This window comes from Erpetoichthys calabaricus, chromosome 1 (assembly GCF_900747795.2).
Source record: "Erpetoichthys calabaricus chromosome 1, fErpCal1.3, whole genome shotgun sequence".
Classification (NCBI taxonomy): domain Eukaryota; kingdom Metazoa; phylum Chordata; class Cladistia; order Polypteriformes; family Polypteridae; genus Erpetoichthys; species Erpetoichthys calabaricus.
In genome coordinates, this window is record NC_041394.2 from 64,989,168 (window position 1) to 65,016,147 (window position 26,980).

The window sequence follows — 26,980 nt, forward strand, 5'->3', positions numbered from 1 at the left end:
ATAATAACCCTTAATGTCTGATTATCTCTGAACAACTTATAATATTGTCTCTGATTCAAGCTGTAAGCATTGAGACACTTAAATCACTTAAAAGGTTGAACAATATACATTCAAAATAGAGTATATGACAGGAAAATGTCTTTGTAAAAGATGGAATTCAATTAGAGTTGATTTTATTACACTTCCCACATTGCTAAAAACCATCCATTCCTCTGTTTATCTATGTTTTGTAGCATCTGGCAGAACCTACTCTGCATCAAGACAGGAATCAACCATTGAATAGTCATCGTCCATCACATCTCAGTTTTCAGTACTGTTGTGATTTCATCCTGCATATCAATGGCAAATTATTGGAGCTGGTCAAGTTTGAGTATAGCTTCAAATCATGATTTCACAGCTCAAGAAAGAAGAAGTCTATTGAATAGTCAAATGAATCTCAGTGGAACTCAAAAATGTGTCTGAACAAAGACAGCAACAGTGTTTTTATTCTATAGCACATGTATCTCAAAGTGCATGTCAAAGAAGTAGTTACATACAAAGAAAAATATATACATACATAGGAATATTAATGAATAAATAGTATACAAATGATAAATAAGGCATACTTATATAACAAAGATATATAATAAAAAGAAGTAGAGTCCTTAAATATAGTATTGTTTTTTTTAAGTTCCTACGTGACACTCTGATGATAAGCAGAAGCTTTTAACTGAAGGCCACATCACATTAAAATAAAAAATAAAAAAGATCTAACTGCAAACCTTATCAACTGAATAGCTGAATGAATAAGTAAGAGTTTGCTAACAGGAGAACAGTAAATGACAGAGATGGTCAGACACACATGATATCAGTCATAACAGCGTGTGAATTTCAGATTTATAATTTTAGAGTTATTGCACATATTATAAAGGTCTGTCTACTATCTAATGTATGTATAAGAAACTATGTATTTGCAAAGGTGTACTTCTCTCTGTGTAATGTCTGTGCAATGAAAAGTTACAAATAAACTGAAGTAAATTGAATGCTAAATTCACAATAGTAGTTCAATTACCATACACAAGGTAATGGTTTACCTGCAAAGTGCCATCTATAAGAATCCTTTAAATATGCCTCGTGGAAGAAGCAGTTGCAAAACAAAGAACTTTAGTTTTCTTTGTTTATTTTGTTCATTTCTGTCATGTGTTATCTTCTACCTTTAGATTTTTATTTTGTAAATAAAAACACCCTTTTATGTACTTCGTTAATTCCTTGGTTCTATTTTGCCGTCAAGAGCTTTTCGCAAGAGTCTCCCTCAGGCTAGAATAATTACTTAATTGTCATATATATATATATATATATATATATATACTAGCAAAATACCCGCGCTTCGCAGCGGAGAAGTAGTGTGTTAAAGAGGTTATGAAAAAGTAAAGGAAACATTTTAAAAATAACGTAACATGATTGTCAATGTAATTGTGTTGTCATTGTTATGAGTGTTGCTGTCATATATATATATACATATACACATATACACACACATATACACACATATACAGATATATTATATATACATATACACATATATTTTTTATATATATATTTTTTATATATATATATATATATATATATATATATATATATATATATATATATATATATATATATATATATATACACATACATACATACATACATATACACACATAGATGCACTTACAATAACATAGAAATCAATATAAACAACATTAACATCATTATCATATGAGAATATGAAGTAATATATAAGAAGCACATTTCATATAAATATAAATTATTAAACAGTAAAATGTTCTTCTATAATTTGCTACCGTGGCTTTTCGTTGGTCTGTCCAGGATTTTCAATCACATGTAGCTTGCAAACCGTTTCACGTATTGACTTGAAATGTGGTACACATATAATACGTCACGTCTGCTATCCGTTTTATGGGTGATGAATGTATTACTCTTTTTATGTTTATTTTATTTTAGAATCAACTCCTATCTGCGCACACCAGGGCGGCCGTGGGCAGATGCGTATGGTGTATTCACTCCATGTTATCGTGCATTGCGCTGTCACTGGTATTTTGATAAAAGAATTTGAACAATATATAAGAAGCGTATAAATTATTAAACAGTAAAACATTAACATTTAAGAAGTAAAGTTACATTGAGTACTACTGCAGTGCCTTCGGGTATACCTCATTTTTTCTTTGCCCATTACATGCTTAAATGTATACATTTTTTGGTGTACCTACCCGAGAACACGCGACATATAACTGACCGTGGGAGAAGCATGGATTTTAAACACGCGTTGAGTTCATCTGCTGGTCTCCCTCGTGGAATAACTGGTAATGTTTGAGTAAAATGTACAGCGAGTGAAACGACATTACCTCCTTTTTTTTTTTTACGATCTCTGAGATCTTGCTTTTTTCGGTTCAAGGCTTCATAAGCTGTTTTATGTTCAATGTTGTACTTAATAAGTACTAATTATCCCAAACCATCATCTTTGAATGTTGCAAGACTTTCGCCTTGTATGTAGATCGGGGTAATTACATTCATTGCATTCTTAGTCTGAATCACAATCTGATTGTATGGGTGGTTACCTGGCACTGTAGGGTTGCCACCCGTCCTTTAAAATACGGAATCGTGCCGCGTTTGAGAATGAAATTGCGCGTCCCGTTTTGAATCAATACTGGACGGGATTTATCCCGTATTTTTTTTATCATTTTTTTTTTAAAGCAGCGTCTCATGCAAATCATCCCACACGCATTTTATGAAGATGCCTCCTTTCCTACTTTTGATTGGGTAATACTTGATGTCATCGTTAGTTTGATTGGTGTTTTTAACTGTCCAGTGAGGAGGGCGTGTCTTTTAAGTACAGTCTGCAAAGTGTTGGCACTGAGATGTTGCGTCAGCGCCATAGTTGAAGCCCCTAACGTTGCGGTCAGCAAGTCGGCTAACATCCGCCATGTGCCGTCTTTCAGTTGCAAGAAGCAGATCATAGAATGGTTGAAACTGTTGCCCCTAACGTTGCGCCACGGCGTGTGCTTCGTTTATACCTTGTGTCTTCTCATTAAAGTTTTATCTCGCGAATATGTTATTGCAATCCGCAGCGGGAGCGTTTCTATAAACTTAATTTAAACTTATGTTTTACACCGTGCTTTGTTTCCCTTATGAACATGCTTGTATGCTTAACTCGCTCCGTTCTCAATTGTTTAATTAATTTTTTGCTCTTCGCTGTTTGCGGCTGTTCCTCCATTTCCCCCTACTTCGTTCTTTTATCTCGCGAATATGTTATTGCAATCCTTAACGGGAGCGTTTCAATAAACTGATTGAAAATAGTTTTGCATTTACCTTTTTAGTAAAAGGCGAGCTTTTAAGCCTGAGAAATCACCCCGTAAATGCACACGTTTAATTGGACATGTGTTAATATGTATGGTTACACAGTATTAAAAGACAGTGAACAACGTCAGTTACCTTTCTTCCCGCGTTTGATAAAAGGTGAGCTTTTAAGCCTGAGAAATCACCCCGTAAATGCACACGTTTAATTGCACATGTGTTAATATGTATGCTTACACAGTATTAAAAGACAGTCAAAAAATTAACGTCATTTACCTTCGTTCCCGCGTGTGACTCGTGCTGTAAATCTCTTCCTTGTTTTTAGTTCACGTGATTACGTAGGAGGCGTGATGACGCGATACGTGACTCCGCCTCCTCCATTACAGTGTATGGACAAAAAATATGTTCCAGTTATGACCATTACGCTTTGAATTTCGAAATGAAACCTGCCTAATGTTTGTAAGTAAGCTGTAAGGAATGAGCCTGCCAAATTTCAGCCTTCCACCTACACGGGAAGTTGGAGAATTAGTGATGAGTGAGTCAGTCAGTGAGTGAGTGAGTCAGTCAGTCAGTCAGTGAGGGCTTTGCCTTTTATTATTATAGATATATATAGATAGATAGATAGATAGATAGATAGATAGATAGATAGATAGATAGTGTAGAAGATACATTTTCAATAGGAAAGAAAATAAATAAAAGAGACAAAACTTTAAGTATTAAAGCATTAACTTCTCAAAAACAGTGCTACTTACCTATATCACCTTTATCATTTAAGTCAAAGTCCATATACTTCTCTGAAAAATAAAATTAAAAAGAATTGAGTCAACCAGCTAAACACCTTTCCCTGCTACATATTTCTATAAGGATATGTACATCTGACCTATGCACATCTCTGTTTGGACTACAACATGTTTGCCAAAACAGGGAGGGTACATAGGAGGAAGAGCATGAAATTACAGATTTTCAGGAGCCTGAAAGAATGAGAGGATCCGTCACTGATTTGATAGAATGTGCAAACTGTGGGAGAGTTGGGACCACTGGGGAGTGCAATTCCTTCTTGTTGTGAGTGATGCCCAAGTAGTAAAACCTCTGAGGTTCCTGCAGTTTGTTGACTGAGAAGATGCCTTCAGGATTTCACTAGGATGCTACAGCGGAATAAGAAGGCCTAAACTTCAGATGTTATGGTCAGAGTTTAGCATAAATAGCATTAGTCTATTGATCGATCCTTACATCAATTGCACAATTGTTGTGTGGTAGTGTAACAATGTGGGGAATGTTTTCCTTGCTTGCATTTGAATGAACAGTGTACCCAAGCTTTATTCCTCCCTATGTCATCACTCTATGTGACAGTATATCCTTTATCAAATTGATACAGCATATTAATGCACCATGTGACAAAGTACACATGATCTTAAACTTGCTTGATAAAGATGATGCTGATTTCACTTTACTCCAGTGAAATGAACAGTTCCTTGATCTAAATCCAAAAAAGCACGCTTAAAATGAGGTGGAAAAGATATTTTACAGTATGAAAGTGAGGTTGAAAAATAATGATGCCTTTCTAACCTATCAGAAAAGCCAAGCTAATTATACTCTTAAACACCTAGTGTATATAACCATGAACACTTGGTTTCTTTGTGAAATAAAACAGTTAATTTGTCAGTTACCTAATTAAGAAACTGATAATGAATTACCTAATTAACAAATGGTTACTGAGATTCTAAGTAGTAATGTTTCTGCACCTTACTCTGTGTGAGGAAAATGATAATTACATCGTTCCTAGATCTCGATCCAACAAAGCACCCTTGGAATGAGGTGGAACAGGAGTTTTATAGTATGAATGTGAGGTTGAAAGATCTGCAGGAACTGTCTAATGCTATCGAGTTGCTGGGGCCACTAAGATGTAGTGGATAAGACAGAAATGTAAATGAAAGGTTTACTAGTTCAAATACCGCCTCTAAATCATTTTAAAATGTGTCATCCAAATATGCCTAACAGATTTCTTCTGAGGACTCCAGCTCCTTCCCACAATCTGTGTTGATAGATCAGTTTAAGAATTCAAATTGAATTGATTTGTACAAAATTGTTTCTCTGTATGTAATGCTTATAGCAATAACATAATATCTTGGGCTAGTTCAGATTAACTAAATTTATTCAGTTAGCCATAGCTATGAGTCAGGTGTGGAAAAAAGAAAATGTCCCTCTGTCCCCTTTTCTTCTATACAGTCATACCTTATTATATGATTATAAAATGTACCTGAAAACAGGCTGGAAAATGAAAAAAATTGGATATTGAAGATCTATTTCTCATTACTTTAGATGGGAAAAATATTGATGCTTTCCTAGCTCATCAGAAAATCCCCAAATTATTTCACCAAATATCACTAATACACTCTTAAACACCTATATAACCATGAACAATTGATTTCTTCATGAAATAATAAAGATCATTCATCATTTACCTAATTAAGAAGCTGTTGATGTACAGTACTACCTAATTAACAAAATCGTTATTGAGGTTCTGAATGGGAAAGTTTCAGTAACTTAGCCTATGTGAGGGAAATGAGAATTAAACTGAGTCTTCACTGCTCTTGTGAAGAGAGAAGGCTTGCCTCCCACCATAGTGGACTAGTCACAGCAAAATGTAGCTATGAAATTTATGTTAAAAAAGAAATGGAACTACCTTTTGTTTCTTACACTTTTTTGAAACAATTTTCAAGAAACATATTTGAACATTTTGAAACATATTTAAGAATAAATGCAGTCACTGCAGAAATACGTTGTATTCAACCGAACTAAGGTGCAAGACTAGGTAGCAGGAGGCAGCTCAGACCGTAGGAGCTCCAACAACAATACACTTGTCAACACAAACACAATCAACTGATGCAACTCTCAAAATATTTTCAGAGGCATGTCAGATCAAATGTGCCTCATAGTGATCAAACTGTCTGGAGAGTGAATTTGTGGTATTAAAAAGCAAGAGTCAATTGTGTGACAAGTTAGATAAAGAGAGATGAACACATATCATTTTCCATCTTTTGCCTCATGCTTACTTATCACATTTATACTCACTCTTATAGGCTTCCAGTTTTTCTGCAAGGTCTTCTTCATTGCAATATTTAGGATCATCTAAATATTCCTGCATAAGAAAAAATGATTGTCAAACTTAATAATTACTCACTAATCTAAAAGATAAATATCTCAATTTCTTTTATAAATGCTCACTTAGTTTGAATGAATACCTAAAAGAAAGTAGTCAAAGCATTTTTTATCTAAACACATTGATTGTCACAAAAAATGGAAAAGGTGTTTAAAAATAAAACAAGTGTGAGACAATGGTGAAATGGATTTCTTTGCCATGGCACATTGCCTCCCTCCTAGTTTCTGGACGCTGGTGTGGTCTGTCCTTGCGTGCCTTTCAGTTCAGTTTTGTGGCTGCTGCTGCAAAATGTACTTTGAGGGGCTAATGACCAGTCTAGACCCGAATCTCTTATTGTGTAGGTTTATTCCATTTTCTTCATTTTGTTAAATGTTTTCTGATAGTGTTTTCTATGAACTGTACTCTGTAAAGTAATACTTGATTGAGTAATTGTGGGGTAGGTTGAAGGGACTCCCAACTGGACAGAACTTTTCAAGCTTGTGCAAACAATTGGAAGGCCCAAGTATTTATTTTAAAAATGGCTTTCAATGGGGAATTCAAGAGAGATTGATTGGCAGACATTGAAGCTACTGTACATCCACACTACACTCTTATAAATAATGTTTTTTTAAATGGCACTTTAAGGTGGTTTACTTGGTTGTGTGTTTACTCATAGAATTATTGCTTGACAAACCATTTCATCTGGAAAAAGTTATTTGCAAAAGTTCTTTGAAGTTGGTTCTTTGTGCTTTGAAAAGCTTCCTAGTATGGGAAAAATAAAATCTTTAATGTATGGTAAGATACCTAGCAGGATACTAACAGATTACAAAAACCTGAACTTAGCCTATGGTACCAGGGTGGCCCACAAAAAAGTGTCCTGCCTCCACCGACACGACTGCATTACACGGTGAAGAGAAAAATGATCAAATGTGGTACTCACATTTACAGAAGATGCTGAAAGTGATCTCCTTCTGTGTCAATATATCTCTGTGCTCGTTTCAGACATGACCGCAGCCGCTTATCCGACAGCAGACGAGATGGGAGTCTTCTCGGTGGAGGCGGGCCACTTTTTCATGGGCCACCTTGTATTATGTGCAGCAAGAGTACTTTGAAAAATATGAGCCATTGGTATTTCAAACATCTTTTACTATCTATTCATGGTTATTTACTGTGTGGAGCCTGTTATGGATCTAAATAACGACGCTTTCTGGAACTTTCACATAGATGAATCTTTTGTGAACCAAGAATGGTTCCACTATGGCATCACTCTGAAGAGCCACCCTAGCCCCTTAATTTTTAAAAGTGTACTATATTTTCATTTAAAAATGAGACATTAATCTCCATTTTTGCCTTTCATTCAAACTATCCAGGTGCTCTTAACCCCTGAAAATGGAGAGCTTTCTATATTTCTGAAAATGCAATGAAGTGGGGATGAGTGAAACAAAAAGTTTTAAATACACAGGCACTAATCTCACTTTATTAGTTTGTGCTTATAACATGTCCTTTTCCTGCTTGGACTCTGCTCATTACATTGTCTCATTACTGGATTGGTCACCCTTCGTGGAAGAAAACCATAAAGCAATGTAGAGGTCAAAGAGGAGCTGCTGTCCATGGCGTTGTGTTTCATCAAAGTTGTGTTTTGTACAGTTTGAATGCTACATACATGCACAAATGGCAAACAATTTACTGATTGTTACAGCACTTTGATAAATCCATCGCTTCAAGGAGGACACTTCCTTTTCCTTTTTCTACTGGTGTGTGCATGCCCAGTGTAGGCAAATGGCTATATCATATGAGTTTACTGTCATTTTATTGTGGATGGAGGTACTTTCAGAAAGAACATAAAACTCTAGTGTGGACGGAGATTGTTTTTGTTTAAAAACTGCCATTTTAAAATGAAAACATAGTGGTGTGAATATAGCCTAAGCATATCATGTCTTGGTCTTTTTAAACACAACGGCACTAAGGAAAATCGGTAAAATATTAGTTACTGACATTAGTTATGCATGTATTAATGCACCTAATAGTTCACACTGTCATAACAACAGAAATACAAAGTAGGACCAGTGGTGATGTCACTAAAATCACTTCAGACAATACAAAAAAATTTATGACTATCATGATCACTGAGATTTAAATTTAAACCAAGGAGAACACTTTCATCATGGGTCAGGTATTTTAGAAATAGTACAAGAAGGAAGCTAAATGTAGCAAAGATCAAAAAATGGAAAGACAATTAATTTATCATCAGGTTTTAGGAATAGTGCTAAATTAAAACTAAAAAGAAAACCACAATTTTCCAAATATAAAAAGAAAGTTTTTGAGAAAGTCTTTCATTATACTTCTATAAAGCATGGATGCAGTTTAATGGCTGCCATACTATTATGGATAATGACCACCTAGCATCATAGTGACCCAAACCTCTTAGATGGGAGTGTTCATGACAGAAAGTGTCCTTGAAAGTTTAAAACATAAAATCAAGACACCAATAAAGAAATAAACACACAAAATGGTGACAAAATGCCATTAATGGAATTAATAAAAAAGAAATCAAATGAGGAACATATTAATGTAATCCTAGCACTGACTTAGGCATTTTTTTAAATTTTGCTTTAGCTAGCTAGATGACAGAGTTTGGCATAGTTAAACAGAGTAGTTTTATAGCTCCTTCAGACTTTCCAAAGTAATATGTTCATTTTTATTATAGCATTTCTTATTCTGCTATGTTTTCTCAATATACAGGATGTGACAAATAAAGTGTGCATGTAAAAGCAGTAGCCCAATTTAGACAACATGCAGCAGTTAAAGGCAAGCAGAGGAGTCGCTTCTGATGCTTCCTTTTCCCACTACCATGAACTTGTAATGACACAGAGCTGGTGGGGTTGAAGGTTTGTTATGTTTTTGCTTTTGCAGTTACCTAGCGCTCTCTCCTAGCTCCTCCCCTTGAACACATGAGCAAGACAGTGGGCTTTCACACACCAACAATAGACAAACTCCTTTGTGTGGCTATATTGTTGGCTGAAATATATGTGCTCATTCTTTTCTAACTTATGGGTTTAATATCATGTCTGGCTGTGACACATTGTGACCATTAGGGGCACCTCAAAGCCCCAAACCCAAAATACATCTGCAGTGTCATGCATGTGTGCCAGAGGGTTACCCTACAGGTTCCTCCCAGATATGAAATCGCACAGCGGGTCAAGAGGGGGCCTCTGTCACTAACCATGCCATCTTCCTTTGCTCCCACAATACAGAGAAACTGCAGCTGACTCTGCCCTTTACAGTCTCAGAACCACAAAAGCCCAGCAACCCAGAAGGAGGGTCACTTATTGACTGGAAGCTCGAAGAAATGGAATTCCTTCAAATATCAACCAAAGTCATCAGAAAAGCCTTGAGAGGCAGTTACTTTGTTGTACAGAATGCCAGTGGGCAACTCTTTTTAGTTGTTATTGCTTCATCACTCATGTGTGTGTTTTTTTTTTTTTTGGAACTGTTTGAAAGTAAACAGGAGGCCAAGTAGATGCCCCAAAATGTATCTTGTCTTTTGACCCATCATTTCCTTGGATTACCACAGCAGCAACACAGGTCCCGGGTCTAAATACAGGGTGTAAGTATTTCTTTATTTAAGTGCCTTTTTCAGACTGGCTTCTTCTCCAGTACAATCCAACCTACAGTTCTCTCTCTTTCTGTTCCTCCTCCACTCATTTCCATGCAATCTTCAACCTTATGCACTTCCAACCCTGACTCACTTGGGGACCAATTCCTTTTCAATATGGAACAGGGAGTACTTCAGTGCAACTACTGTATATTGCACCCACGTGGCTCTTAAGGATCCTACCAGGGTGAACTTCCAGAACTTCAACTCCAATGCAGCCCTGCAGGTATCCAAGAGGAAGCTCCACTACACTAATGCTAACACCCTAGGTAGTAGTCATGCCCTCTCAACTACTGACCAAGAAAGGGAATAGGAATCTTCTCGAAAGGATGCACATTCACCCTTTCTATTCAACCATAAGTGCCATCCATCCTGGGTAGGATACCAGTCCATCCATGATGTCCATCACATCTTCTTCAGGGTTGCAGTTGCCATGACTGCCATCATAACTGTCAAAGCAGACATTGTAGTAGCAGAACATCTACATCAAAACCTGTTTCACATAGCTCTGCATGTGAAAGGAAATTACTCTACTAATGCTTTCTTCTTTTAGAAATTAATTTCTAACACAAATGATAGGCACCTACATGCTGAATAATGTATGAAAGTCATAAACATATGCACATTTATGAGCATTCAGAATGCCCACACATGCATTAATATGTGTCTCTGCATAAATAGAGATTTGTGTCTAGCTGAAAAGGAAGGTTTGAGAAGATGGTGAGTGTGTCACACTAAACAAGAGAGGAAAGAAAGTACATAGCAAAAAAACAGATTAATGAAGTGCAGATCAAAGACATTTTGCACATCAGGTATTTTCAAGGGATCTCCTTTATTGTGGGTCAGTTATGGTAAGCAGTGTATGGATGTGGGACAGAAGATGAGGAAATGGCAGTGTATGAGTGGGGAAGTGGACCAGCCAGCCCCATGGTAGTCAGAGGCCTTCACGTGTGTAAACAGGCCTTAAGGTGTCTAGTTTGTTATTTCTCCAAGCTTTGTATAAGACAGGGAATCCAATATTCAATAATTCATTGATTGAAACCCATATTTACTTAAATTTAGTACCTTAACAACAATAGTTACAAGGAACTTAGTTTAATAAAACTTATATAAATAAAATATCAATTCAAACATATACCACAAGGAATACATGTTCCTCAGTAGCCCCTAAACAATCACTGTTCATCAGTGTATTGAAAAAAGTGACAGGAAATATTGTGCCCCTATCAGAATTGAAATCAATACAGAAAATCCAGACATAGGTGCTTGGGGATGTTTCTGTCTACTTATTAATTTTTATTTTGGTGGATATGGTTCTCAGAAAACTCTGTATCAAAAAATAAAAGAATGAGTGTAGGAAAATGTTTACTTTGTATTGCATGTCTTCTGAAACTGTTACCCTACACAAGAATTATTACATGTGAATTGCAATAAACTGTGGTGGGCTGGTGCCCTGCCCGGGGTTTATTCCTGCCTTGCGCCCTGTGTTGGCTGGGATTGGCTCCAGCAGACCCCCGTGACCCTGTGTTAGAATATAGCGGGTTGGATAATGGAAGGATGGAATTGCAATAAACCGAAAGTAGTGTACTAACAGGAGTAAAGAAGTAAGTATGCAGCTGCAGAGTATAGTTGTGCTCCATTTTAGACCAATTGCAGTGAATATTACAACTGAGATGAGGGTGGCTATGCCTGGTAAGAAAAGGAGTTGGTAGTATGAGTTATGCTTCTCTTGAACAAGTAATAGGAAATCTGGGTTTAATAAAATGGATAGATGTATACTGAAGTATAAGCATTGTTCTACTTGATACATCTTGATTAGCCAAACAGAAGTGCTCAAATGGGAAAAACAGACTTAAACAGATTTTATCTAAATTGTTAAATTAATTCACAACCATGCACTGCATTAAAACATGTAATATGGGTACCATACTACTGATGGTAAATTGGTAATAAAAAAAGCTCAATCTGTTGTAAGAATTTCATCTTATCTGTATATTACTGGCAGAGCAGCTGCTGGTGTGGCAATCATAAGGTTCTATAATTATCCATGTGCTCGGCAGTCTAGGACTGCAGCTGAGCTGCTGCATATCGGTGAAGTGCACACCACTTTCTAAGTCTGTCTCAAGGAGGCCTTGTCACCTTTATTTTATTTTACTTCAGAATAACAGATATCTGTATAAGTCTTTGCAGTTCAAGGATACATTGAAACTTGAAGGTTTTAACTTTATTCTAGGATCTTTAGGGGTATGGGGACTTCAAAGATTCTGAACATTAATTAAAAATGTTGCTCATTGAAAAAATGTTTGTGCATCTTACGTATCTCAAAGACTGAGCCTAGACACCCTGCAAAGGAAGCTAATTTCAACCGCTTGTATCCATGACCTTGTTGTTCCTGACACTACCCAAAGCTCATGGTCATAAGTAAGGTGAGAAATGTAGATCAAATGCTAAATGGAAAGCTTTGCATCTCAGTTCACCATGACAGACCGGTACAACAATCATATAACTGTTGACGCTGCTCCCTCACACCTGCCTATCTCACAGTACTTTGTTCAATCACTTGTGTACAAGACCCTGAGATAATTAAACTCCTCTGCTTGAGAGGGCACTCCACCCATCTTTGGCTGAGAACTATGATCTTGGAGGTTCTGATCCTCATCTCAACTGCCTAAAACTCGGCTGCAAACTACCCCACTGTACACCTGAGGTCATCACCCATTGAAGCCAACAGGACCATATCATATGCAAAAAACAGAGATGTGATCCTAAACACACCTAAAGACCCCACGCCACCCTGGCTGCGCCTGTCCATAGAATATTATGAACAGGATCAGTGACAGAGGGCAACCCTGGTGGAGTCCCACACTCACTGGAAAATAATATGACTTACTGCTGGCAATGAGAACGAAGATTTTGCTTCATAATTAATAATTACACAAAGATTTGAAAACCAAAACTCACTATTTGAAAATATAAAAGTACAGAACTTAATAAAAACAGTAACATAAAAATAAAAAATATTCAATGAAAAGCAACAAAATAAACAACCATGGCAAAAGAAAACTGAGATCAAGGATTGAGCCAGGTTAAAACACAACACCACGACACTCATTCACCTTCAACCAATCAGCTTTCAACTTACAGTAGCTTCTGATATCATAAAAGAGGGATTTATGTTTGAGAGACGATTTCTAATTTCTTATAAGATATTTAATAAAATTGTTATTAAATCGTAACATATTTTTTACTTGCAAGCTTGGAAGATTTTGTTTTTTTGAATGTGATGTCTTTTTTTAATTCAAAGTGGATTTTGTGGGCTTTTTGGTAAATATCCTGGTATATGATGTTAAAGGTTCAGTTTAAACCGAATGATTGAAGGTGTATTGAGGGTGCATGACTGTCCTGAAACTAAAACTGTCCAAGGAACAACAGAAACCTAATGATGTCAGGTTGCCCACACCAACCCATGTGGTCACAACCTGACAAGTCACACAATTGTAAGGCAAATTTTGGATCACTGGAGGAAAGGTGACTAAACAATAATAATAATAATAATAATAATAATGATGCATTTTATTTATAGGGCACTTTACATTAGCAGTAAATCTCAAAGTGCAACATAAAAAGTTTAAACAAAGGCAAGGCAAGATAAAAACAGAGATAAAACAACAATAATTATAGCATTCTTGTTAATAAGCTTTCCTAAATAGAAAAGTCTTTAGCTGTTTTTTAAAACAGCCCTCAATCTGCTCTGTTCTTTGGCTCTCTGGTAGGGCATTCCAGAGCCATGGAGCAGCGGCTGCAAAGGCTCGGTCTCCCATTGTATGAAGTTTGGTCACAGGGGGACGAAGGCGGTAGGTATTTGTAAAACGGAGTTTTCTTGTAGTGGATTCTAATATAAGGAGTTCTTTAAGATATTGTGGAGCATTTCCATGGATACACTGGTGAGTAAAGAAACAGAGTTTGTATTCGATATGGAGATGGATAGGGAGCCAATGAAGAGACCGACGGATTGGTGAGATATGTTCATATTTCCGCACCCTCATCAGGATTCTTGCAGCACTATTTTGAATTTGTTGGAGCTTTTGAAGGCTCTTGTTGGGTATCCCACTGAGAAGTGCATTACAACAGTCCAGTCTGGATAAGACAAAGGCATGAACCAGCTTTTCAGCATCACAGAGGGAGAGGTAGGGAGAGAGTTTGGCTATGTTTCGGAGATGAAGGAATGCAATTTTACAAAGGCGATGGACATGTGTATCAAATGACAGATGGGAGTCTAACTTGACACCCAGATTTGTAACAGAAGGGTAGAGGGTAATGGTACGGTCAGAAAAGGAAATACAATTTACAGAGGAACAAAGTTGATGGGGGGTGCCAATTAAAAGAGCTTCAGTTTTGGTGCTGTTCAGCTTGAGGAAGATCTTGGACATCCAGGCCTCAATCTCATCCAAGCAAGAGGAAAAAGTTGATGGAGGTGTAAGAGAAGTCGAATCTAGTCTCACATAGAGCTGCGTATCATTGGTATAGCAATGGAATTAAACTCCATGCTTGCGAATGATGTGACCCAGGGGTAGAATATAGATATTAAAGAGGGTAGGCCCAAGGACTGATCCTTGTGGGACTCCACAGTTGAAAGTGTGGGTATGAGATCTAGCATCCCCCAAGGCCACATACTCAGCCCTGTCTGTAAGATAGGACTCAAACCACTCGAAAGCAATGTCAGAAAGTCCAATTGTATAGTGAAGATGATGAAGGAGAATATTATGATCTACCGTATCAAATGCAGCTATAAGGTCCAGGAGGATAAGAAGTGATGGAGAGCCATGGTCAGCAGCCATCAGGAGGTCATTGGTGACTCTAATCAGGGCTGTCTCTGTGCTGTGAGAAGTTCAGAAACCAGACTGAAATTTTTCAAACAGATTGAATTTTTTGAGGTGATCCTGAAGCTGAACCAAAACACCCTTTTCCAAAACCTTAGACAAAAATGGAAGGTTGGAGATCAGACGATAGTTTGCTATCACTTCAGGATCCAAAGAAGATTTTTTTAAATGAGGTCTAATTTTTGCGGTTTTCAAGGCCAGTGGAACTAAGCCGCTCTGGAGAGAGTGATTAATGATGTCAGCAATAAGAGGGCTTATATCTGATACATTAGCTTTTACCAGAGGAGCAGGAAAGGGGTCCAAGGAACACATTGAAGGTCGCATCCTCTGTATGATGTCCTCAACTTCTTTAACTGTGGTACAGAGGAACTGGGAGAGGCAGCCCATTGGCTTTGATGTAGAAACATCCATTAAACATTACAAAATGAAAACCAAAGTAAAAAATAATCAGCTAGCTGTAAAATGTGACCATTTCCACTTGGAATTTGGAAACATTTCTGAAAACATGTTTTTACTTTGTCATTAGGGCTTATTGAGTCCAGAGTGATGGACAAAAATATTAAATTTATCTATATACAATTAAATCTAGAGCACAACAAAGTGTGAAGAAAGTGAAGTGGTCTCAGTACTTTCTGAATCCACCATATACATGGTGAACAGCACATCATCTTGCTGAGTCTGTTATACAGGTCACAAAGCCCTGTGGTATATAATTTAAAAAAGCTCAGCACAGGAGGGAGGGCACAATACCACCATACAGGACACAAATTACAAGCGACGTCTAAAAAAAGCACTTTCATTTTACACCACATACACCCAAGTAAAAAACTGGCTTACTAGCAGACTTGCAGATTGTTTTTATGCACATGTCAATAAAGTTGCAACTCTTGAATGATTATTTGCTTCAGCTGTCACCAAGATCCTGTTATAATCAAATATACAACCAAATGGTCTGAACTGCTAGTACACTGCTTAAAACAATTAAGGGATCACTTAAATCACACATATGATCTCAATATACAAAATTCTCAAGTGGAAAATCTTTACTGAGTAATACTGTGTAATTCATTGAGAACAAAATGATATAGCATATAATGGTCAATGGAAACCTAAATGACCAACCAAATGAGAAGTGGACTCAACATCACACTGAAAATCAGAGTCAAAAATTGAAATCACAGACTGATCCAACTTGTGTGAATTTCATCACTTTAACTCATAATGTAACTCTATAGTGTATATGGCCGCCACATGCCTGTATGCACTCCTGACAATGTCTCGACATGCTCCTGGGGGGATCTTCTCCCAGATCCGGATCAGGGCATCAGTGAGCTCCTGGAAATTCTGTGGTGCTACTTGGCGTTGTCGGTGCACCAATACATAATGTCCAGGAGGTTCTCAATTGGATTCAGGTCTGGGGAATGTGTGGGCTAGTTAACAGCATCAATGTCTTCATCATCTAGGAACTGGCTACACATTCTTGCCACACCAGCAGGAGGAACTCAGGGCCCACTGCACCAATGTAAGATCTGACAGTGACTCTGAGGATTTCATCCCTCCCCTTCAGAGTACCTTTGCCTAGCAAGTGGAGGTCGGTGCAACCCTCCAAAGATGTGCCTCCCCAGTCCATCACTGACCCATCGCCAAACCGGTCATGCTGGATGATGTTGCAGGCTGCATAACATTCACCACGTTGTCTCTAGACTCTTTCACATCTGTTACATATGCTCACTATGAACCTGCTCTCATCTGTGAAGAGAACAGAGCACCAAAGGCGGAGCTGCCAATTAGCTGGTGGTGATGGGTTATGAGTACAAGTCCTACTAGAGGACGTCAGAGTCTCATGCAAACTAATGGAGTCTGTTTTTGATAGTTTGCTCAGAAACATGCACACCAGTAGCCAGCTGGATGTCATTTTGTAGGACTCTGGCAGTACTCCTCCTGCTCCTTCTCGCACAAAGGAGCAGACACCAGTCCTGCTGCTGGGCTGATGCTCTTCTACGGCCCTTTCCAACTCTCCTTGTGTAACGGTGTGTCTCCTGGTGTCTCCTTCATGCTCTTGAGACTGCTGAATGACACAGCAAACCTTCTTGCAAAGGCACATACCATCAAGTTATGCAGGTGAAGCTGAAACTTTAACAAGTTTCAGACATGATGCTGAGACATCATAGCAATGAGTTAAACAGAAAAGTGTATTTTTGTCAATTCAGCACTCCTGTACCTGATTGCTCACCAAAATCTATTCATTGTTAAAGGCAAAAAGGTTGATTGGTGAGTCAGCTGAGTAGGAGAACTCTGTGAGTAAACATTACACTGTCATTTACCACCATAACCTTTACAGACCAAAAAACAGTTATGTTTATATTAATTTAAGCTGTTCTTGGGGACGCTTCCATTTCTATTACTTATTTATTGTACTGTGTATCTTTGTATTTATTTCTTTGGGTTTATTTTGCTGTTTGTAATTCATTCTTTAAACTTTTGTAAGACAGTTTGTGGTACAATCTTTTCCATGAAAAAAGTATAATATAAATAAATGTTGTTGTTCTTGACTGGTGCTCCATCTTCATTTGGTTTCTGCCATGGCAGGGTTTATCCCCTATGACTCTGAACTCTATTAAATGAGTTCAATAAGGAACGATTGGATGATTGGCCTTTGTATTCTAGTTCTATTCCCAGCAGCTGGAAGTGCAGCTGGATGATAAATTGGACTGGACTGCCAATACTGATGCTCTGTGCAAGAGAGGACAGAGCCGGCTATACTTCCTTAGAAGGCAGGCGTCCTTCAACATCTTCAATAAGATGCTGCAGATGTTCTATCAGACGGTTGTATCGAGTGCCCTCTTCTACACAGTGGTGTGCTGAGGAGGCAGCATAAAGAAGAGGGACGCCTCACGCCTGGACGAACTGGTGAGGAAGGCATTCTCTATTGTAGGCACGGAGCTGGACAGTTTGACATCTGTGGCAGAGCGACGAGCACTCAGCAGGCTCCTATCAATTATGGAAAATCCACTAAACAGTATCATCTCCAGACAGACGAGCAGCTTCAGCGACAGACTGCTGTCAATGTCCTGCTCCACTGACAGACTGAGGAGATCGTTTCTCCACCACACTCTGCGACTCTTCAATTCCACCCGGGGGGGTAAACGTTAACATTATACAAAGATATTGTCTGTCTGTATACCTGTATTGTTATCACTCTTTAACCCTTTGCAGTCGTATTTAATTTTCAACGTCACGCTACATTAGTCGTAATTAATTATTGAAAAAACGCCAATAATTACAGCAGTTATTTTTTTCAAGCACGTAGGAATAACACAGGCCACTTTTCTCGACCAGGCGACTGTGCAAATCGGTCAGAAACTTGCAGGGCCACCAGCGGTGGCCTGACGACCTATAGCGCACTTTTTACTAAGGCCAGTTTTCTGGCCTAACGACCGCAAAGGGTTAATTTAATATTGTTTTTTATCAGTATGCTGCTGCTGGAGTATGTGTAAAGTATCTATCTATCTATCTATCTATCTATCTATCTATCTATCTATCTATCTATCTATCTATCTATCTATCTATCTATCTATCTATCTATCTATCTATCTATCTATCTATCTATCTAAAGTTCTAGAGCAAAATTTCAAAATGTATTCATTCCTTTTTATGAGATGACTAGCAAAATACCCGCGCTTTGCAGCGGAGAAGTAGTGTGTTAAAGAGGGTATGTAAACATATATATACATAAACATATATATATATACATATCTACATATACACATATCCACATATACATATCTACATATACACATCCACATATATATACATATACACATCCGCATATATATACATATATATATATATACACATATCAACATATATATACACTTCCACATATATATACATATATATATACACATATCAACATATATATATATATATATATATATATACACATACATATACACACATACATATATACATATACACATACATGCATACACATACATATATATATATACACACATACATACATACATACATACACATATATATATATATATATATATATATATATATATATATATATATACACATACAGACACATATATATACATATACATATTTACAAATCTACATATATATATATATATAAATATCTACATACTGTATATATTCACATATATATCTACATATCTACATATATATATAGACATACATACATATATATATCTATATCTATATCTATCTATCTATATCTATCTATGTCTATATATATACAGTAATCCTTTCTCCATCGCAGGGGTTGCGTTCCAGAACCCCCCGCGAAAGGTGAAAATCCGTGAAGTAGAAACCATATGTTTATATGGTTATTTTTATATTGTCATGCTTGGGTCACAGATTTGCACAGAAACACAGGAGGTTGTAGAGAGACAGGAACGTTATTCAAACACTGCAAACAAACATTTGTCTCTTTTTCAAAAGTTTAAACTGTGCTCCATGACAAGACAAAGATGACAGTTCTGTCTCACAATTAAAAGAATGCAAACATATCTTCCTCTTCAAAGGAGTGCATGTCAGGAGCACAGAATGTCAGAGAGAGACAGAGAAAAGCAAACAAATCAACAGGGCTGATTGGCTTTTAAGTATGCGAAGCACCGCGGCACAAAGCTGTTGAAGGCGGCAGCTCACACCCCCTCCGTCAAGAGCAGAGAACGAGAGAGAGAGAGAGACAGAGAAAAACAAACAAGCAAAAATCAATACGTGCCCTTCGAGTTTTTAAGTATGCGAAGCACCGTGCAGCATGTCGCTTCACGAAGCAGCTGCACAGAAGGGAGCAACATGAAGATAAACTTTCAGCATTTTTAGACGAGCGTCTGTATCATCTAGGTGTGCGAACAGCCCCCCTGCTCAATCCCCCTACGTCAGGATCAGAGAATGTCAGCGCAAGAAAGAGAGAGAGAAAAGTAAGTTGGGTAGATTCTCAGCCATCTGCCAATAGCATCCCTTGTATGAAATCAACTGGGCAAACCAACTGAGGAAGCATGTACCAGAAATTAAAAGACCCATTGTCCGCAGAAATCCGCGAAGCAGCAAAAAATCCGCGATATATATTTAAATATGCTTACATATAAAATCCACGATAGAGTGAAGCCGCGAAAGGCGAAGCGCGATATAGCGAGGGATTACTGTATATATATATATATATATATATATATATATATATATATATATATATATATATATATATTTATATCTATATATATATATCTATATCTATATCTATATCTATATCTATATATATATATATATATATATATATATATATATATATATCTCTATATATACAGTGATCCCTCGCTATATCGCGCTTCGCCTTTCATGGCTTCACTCTATCACGGATTTTATATGTAAGCATATTTAAATATATATCGCAGATTTTTTGCTGGTTCGCAGATTTCTGAGGACAATGGGTCTTTTAATTTCTGGTACATGCTTCCTCAGTTGGTTTGCCCAGTTGATTTCATACAAGGGACGCTATTGGCAGATGGCTGAGAAGGTACCCAACTTACTTTTCTCTCCCTCTCTTGCGCTGACTTTCTCTGATCCTGACGTAGGGGGTGTGAGCAGGGGGGCTGTTCGCACACCTAGACGATACGGACGCTCGTCTAAAAATGCTGAAAGATTATCTTCACGTTGCTACCTTCTGTGTGCAACTGCTTCGTGAAGCGACATGCTGCACAGTGCTTCGCATACTTAAAAGCTCAAAGGGCACGTATTGATTTTTCAGTTTTTGTTTTTCTCTGTCTCTCTCTCTCTCTCTCTCTCTCCCTGCTCCTGACGGAGGGGGTGTGAGCTGCCGCCTTCAACAGCTTTGTACCGGCGGTGCTTCGCATACTTAAAAGCCAAACAGCCCTATTGATTTGTTTGCTTTCCTCTGTCTTTATGACAGTCTCTGCTCCTGACGCACACTCCTTTGAAGAGGAAGATATGTTTGCATTCTTTTAATTGTGAGACGGAACTGTCATCTCTGTCTTGTCATGGAGCACAGTTTAAACTTTTGAAAAAGAGACAAATGTTTGTTTGAAGTGTTTGAATAACGTTCCTGTCTCTCTACAACCTCCTGTGTTTCTGCGCAAATCTGTGACCCAAGCATGACAATATAAAAATAACCATATAAACATATGGTTTCTACTTCGCGGATTTTCTTATTTCGCAGGTGGCTCTGGAACGCAACCCCCGCAATGGAGGAGGGATTACTGTATATATATATATATCTATATCTATATATCTATATCTAAATCCCCGCGAAGTACTGCTTTTAAATTTTTATTAAGAAGAAAAGAAAACCTTTTTAAATTGAGGGAAAATATACCAATAACAATTTGTTAAGGATCTGTTTTTTTGTGAAGCAGCCTTGACACAGCTTTTCCGCTGTTTTATAAACGAACGCCATATAAGGTCTTCCTTTTTCCTTGCTTCACCAAGGAAGGAGCCTTTTTATTTAATCCACAGGTTCTTAGCTGTTTTTTTTCTTTTTTTACGATTGTTATAGTTCTGTTTGTATACCACGTTGTCAGTTCAGCACTCCGGTTGTAATATGACCAAGCCGTGCAAGCTTACTGTTAAGAATGCAGCGTATAGTTGTACAGGAGAAAAGCAATCTTGCCGCATATCAATGGCAACCTTTTGTAGGTCTATGAAGTTAATTTAAACTTTAGGTTCACACGGTGCTTTCTTTCCGAAGTACCTGCACTCATGAATATGTCTGTATGCGTCAGTCACTCAAATCCCCGCGCTTCGCACCGGCGAAGTTCTGCTTTTAAATTTTTATTAAGAAGAAAAGAAAACCTTTTTAAATTGAGGGAAAATATACCAATAACAATTTGTTAAGGATCTGTTTTTTTGTGAAGCTGACTTCACACGAGTGATCACTTCGAGCTGACTAACCATAAGCGTTACCTGGTAGGTAACCACCCATACAATCAGATTGTGAATCAGACTACGAATGCCGTGAATGTAATTACCCCCGATCTACATGCTGTCAAATAAACGAACCACATGCCGTGGCGCAATTTTAGGGGCTTCGCCTCTAGCGCTGACGTCCGAGGTTCGATTCCCGTAAGGGAGTGCAGTGAGTGGGTGATTACCTACCAGGTTATGCTTATGGTTGGCCAGCAAGTCAGCTAACATCAGCCACGGTGCCTTCAGTTGTGAGAAGCAGATCGTTGAATGGTTGAAAATAATTTACTGTCAGATAATGCAAAGAGTATGCGACACGTGTTTCGCCCTAATTCTTGGCTCATCATGCATACACACTCACCTGCACTCATGAATATGTCTGTATGCGTCAGTCGCTCAAATCCCGCGCTTCGCACCGGCGAAGTACTGCTTTTAAATTTTTATTAAGAAGAAAAGAAAACCTTTTTAAATTGAGGGAAAATATACCAATAACAATTTGTTAAGGATCTGTTTTTTTGTGAAGCTGCCTTCACACACCCTCTCTGCTGTTTTATAAACGAACTCCATATAAGGTCTTCCTTTTTCCTTGCTTCGCCAATGGAAGCAGCCTTTTTATTTAATCTACGGGTTGTCCGCTGTTTTTTTGTTCGTTTATTACGATTGTTATAGTTCTGTTTGTATACCACGTTGTCAGTTCAGCACTCCGGTTGTAATATAACCAAGCCGTGCAAGCACACTCTTAAGAATGCAACGTATAGTTGTACAGGAGAAAAGCAATCATGCCTCAAATCAATGGCAACCTTTTGTAGGTCTATGAACTTAATTTAAACTTTAGGTTTACACGGTGCTTTGTTTCCGACGTGTTGCGTTCTACGTGCTGTTAGCTAAGACCCGGCACTTAAAAGTTTCTCGCTACAGCAATTTTTAATCCATTACAAAGTCATCGAAAGTCTCGTTTATACCTCGTGTCTTCTCATTAAACTTGTATCTCGTGAATATGGTATTGCAAACAGCAGTGGGAGCGTTTCTCATTAAACTTGTATCTCGCGAATATGGTATTGCAAACGGCAGCGGAAGCGTTTCTATATACTTAACTTAAACTTACGTTTTACACCGTGCTTTGTTTCCGCAGTATCGAAGTGATCACTCGTGCTGCATTCAGTCATTTCACGTAAGCCGCTCTCTTGTGCCTTCTCAATTGTGTAATGAATGTTTTCTTCATCGCTCTTTGGGGCTCTTCCTTGTTTTCAGTTCATGTGATTACGTAGGAGGCGTGATGACGCGATACGTGACTCCACCTCCTCCATTAGAGTATATGGACAAAAAAAAGGTTCCGGTTATGACCATTACGCGTAGAATTTCGAAATGAAACCTGCCTAACTTTTGTAACTAAGCTGTAAGGAATGACCCTGCCAAATTTCAGCCTTCCACCTACACGGGAAGTTGGAGAATTAGTGATGAGTGAGTGAGTGAGACAGTCAGTCAGTCAGTCAGTCAGTCAGTGAGGGCTTTGCCTTTTATTAGTATAGATAGATACAAGATATGTGCTTTTGGAAAATAAAACAGGAACAAATGCCAATAATCCATATACAGTATTAAAACTTCACTTCATTGATGAGAATTTTCAAAATTCCATCCATCCATCATCCAACTCGCTATATCCGAACACAGGGTCACGAGGGTCTGCTGGAGCCAATCCCAGCCAACACAGGGCGCAAGACAGGAACAAATCCTGGGCAGGGTGCCAGTCCACATACACACTAGGGACAATTTAGGATCGCCGATGCACCTAACCTGCATGTCTTTGGACCGTGGGAGGAATCCGGAGCACCCGGAGGAAACCCACGCAGACACGGGGAGAACATGCAAACTCCTCGTAGGGAGGACACGGGAAGCAAACCCAGGCCTCCTTACTGCGAGGCAGCAGCGCTACCCACTGCGCCACCGTGATTTTCAAAATTCCTTTATCAAAACTAAATTAATCTCAGAAAATTGTGTGAGTTTTGTTATGTGGCAGTGGACAATTAAAAGAAAAAGGAAGGCTTATCTTCTTTTACTGTTATACATGAAATTGATGACTTCAAGAGAAGCTACACTGTATTTACAATTAATGGCACAGGAACTGAAAAGTTTGAGAAAAATTATCCTAGAAATAGACGTATGGAATATATGGATTTAACTAACTGGTCCTCATGTAAACACCTTCCTCATTCTTGATCTTAGTGGAAGATCTATTAAGGTTTATTTTAAAGATGCTCAGAAATTGACTTCCCATATTACAGTATATTACAAACAAGTTTCAGATCCAGACTTACTCAACTCTGTATCTTAGTGGCATATAAATGTTTTAGATGAGAAAAGCTGATATAAAAGAACATGTCTACTATGATAATACTAAAAATATTTGGTTTAATTGCACATATCCAGATGCTCAAGGACACATTACAATATAATACTATAAAACTGTACAATAAAATAAAACATACACTTATTAAAATATACAATAAACATTAAAAACAATCAGAGCACAGATGATACAATTTATGGCACTGAGAAGGCAGTTCTAAAAATGTTAGTTTCAAGACATTTTTTATACAATAAAACAGCATTAAGACACCAAATACTATGATGGAGGGAGTTCCAGACCTGAGGAGCAGTGAAATTAAAAGCCTGATTTCCCATGAAAGACAGGCAGACTAATGGTACAACAAGAAGCTCAGAAGTAGAGGAGCACACTGAGTTAGTCATATATAATCTTTAGGAAGATGTTCTGAATATGTGGGAGCCAGACCATGCAGTGTTTTGCAAGAAGTGATGACAAGAAACTTAAAAGTTAAGGCTGTATTTAACTGGGACCAGTGAAATTTTTGTAGGTTAGAGGTAATGTGACTATAATTCATAGTTTGACTCAATAAGTCTGCAGCAGAATTTTGAACCAACTACAACTTGTTTGTAAGTTTAGCTGGGATACAAGACAATAAAGTATTACAATAGTCTTACATGGATGTGCCAAATGCATTAATACATGTCTCAGCTGCAGAGTAGGACAGTGAAGGACGGACTCTTGAAATGTTCCAAATATGATAAAAGGTAGCATGGGATGTAGCATAAATGTGAAACTGAAGAGACAGTAGTATCAAAAACAATACCACATCTCTTGCCTCGGGGTTGTAAAGGAATGGGGGTATCATTAATTAAAATGTCAAATTTATGAAAGGGTAGCTTTAGAGACCACAAGGAGAACTTAGGACTTGTCACTATTAAGCTTGAGGAGATGATTTGCCAGTCAAATTTGTATATTATGGGGGCAACTAACCAAACAGGATAGAGAACAAACATGACATGGTTTAGTAGTAACATACAGCATGTTGACATCAGCATAATAAGCTTAACAGTGTAGAAGAATTAGATTTACAGATCATCTCTCAAATCAAAATGTCATTAAGTGGAGAGAAATCTGAAAAATAAGTTGTGGAATGTAAGGCCCAAAGAATGGAAGTGTTGTGCAGTACAAAGTTGCTGATGAATGGCATCAATTTTAGAATGGAAAATTAAATACTGTACTAGCCTGGTACATCATGAATCACAAAAGAGTGGCAATGCAAAACGTACAGCAGTGAGGATCTCCAAACATATACCTTAAACTTAGTAAGTGCAGATGCGCTGTATAATTTTAGACCTTATTGCTCAAATGACATTTTTGTGCTCCATTTTAGTTAGCTCACTTGTTAAGATTCCCAAACTTTAATGATTCCATTGCACACAAACAGCTTCATGTGCACCTCTTATTCTTATGAAATAATCACTTTAAAATCATGAGTGGCATCTTTTATTCACTTCATTATTTTAAACACTTACATAATGTCTGCTGCTAGTCTTGATTTCTTAAGGAATGAAAGGATTCTACTCCTTTAGTTTTAACTTTAATTTGAAACCCTCTAGTCCTTGAGTGACTATAACGGCTCAGTCATATGAGTACTGGAATTGAGCAGTAAAACCATTAAAGGTGTCTTTTTTACATATGTTGGTTTTTGATTGTGCCTTCAGCTATTATGTTTTCAGAATATGTCAACCTTGACTATATGAACACATCAGTAGTTTAAAAATGTATTTTCTTCTTCACTCTATGAGGAATATGTTATAAGTAAAGGTATTTCATTTTAAGTAGTCAAAAGAGGAAAGTTACATAGTTATTGCAGGCAACAGATAGATGGCATACTCAAAAAAACGCTATATGTAGAAAAACAAAGAGTATAAAGTGCCCTCAGACATCCTGCTAGCCAGTAACCACAAAGTGCCAGCCACTTATTCACAGTGTTCAAGTGCAGCATTAGTGGTGTTACAGCCCTAGACGAGTGCATGTTGAGTGGTCTTACTCGGTTGGTGCCCGACGCTTTTTTTGCTACCCAGCCTTGAGGTTTACAGTACAGATAAATGATAAATGATACAAGGCCCCTGAGAGTTCAAGCAGAACACTAATGATTTCTTCTTCCTCACAGAATAGGCTGTGGCTTCACCATAAATATCCTTTTATACCTTTTTATGATTTTTTCACCCAAAAATACATATAATTACAGTACATAACATTGTGCTAAATTATTTTGAAAGTTTAAAAATGATATTAATAGTTTTACACCAGTGTTGCACAGAGACATTAACTATAAGATGTTTTTAAATGAAATTACTTTTTCTAGCTCTGAGCAGCAAGAAAAAACAACAAAAAGGAACAGAGAAATGTGTATTCAGTTGAAGAATAAAGTTGCAACATTTCTACTTAAACAACATTCAAGTCTTTGTTTGCTCAGGGAGAGTGCAAAGAGGTAGCAGTGGTACACAGAAAAGTGTTTGCAAGTTGTTGTCACAGTGGGCGGTATAACACATCTCTTTAACATATTTACAGATTCCAAAGATAGGGAAGTTGTGACTTCCTCATGATAAAAAATAAATCTACAGAGCTGCTGATAACAGAGAAAGTTTAAAGACCATAGACAAATGTAATTCTTGAGGTCGGAATACCCA

The 26,980-nt window shown here is 37.6% G+C and overlaps 1 protein-coding gene across 1 annotated transcript in view; it reads right to left on the minus strand.

Moving 5' to 3' along the window:
• Window positions 1-26,980, minus strand: part of LOC114651176 (allograft inflammatory factor 1-like) — a 66,965-nt gene that overhangs the window by 35,658 nt on the left and 4,327 nt on the right. Inside the window, exons 3-4 of the mRNA XM_028801132.2 lie at window positions 6,409-6,475; window positions 4,089-4,130 (exon numbers count right to left, since the gene is read on the minus strand). Coding sequence (XP_028656965.1) covers window positions 4,089-4,130; window positions 6,409-6,475 — 109 coding nt within the window. The remainder of the gene's footprint in view (window positions 1-4,088; window positions 4,131-6,408; window positions 6,476-26,980) is intronic.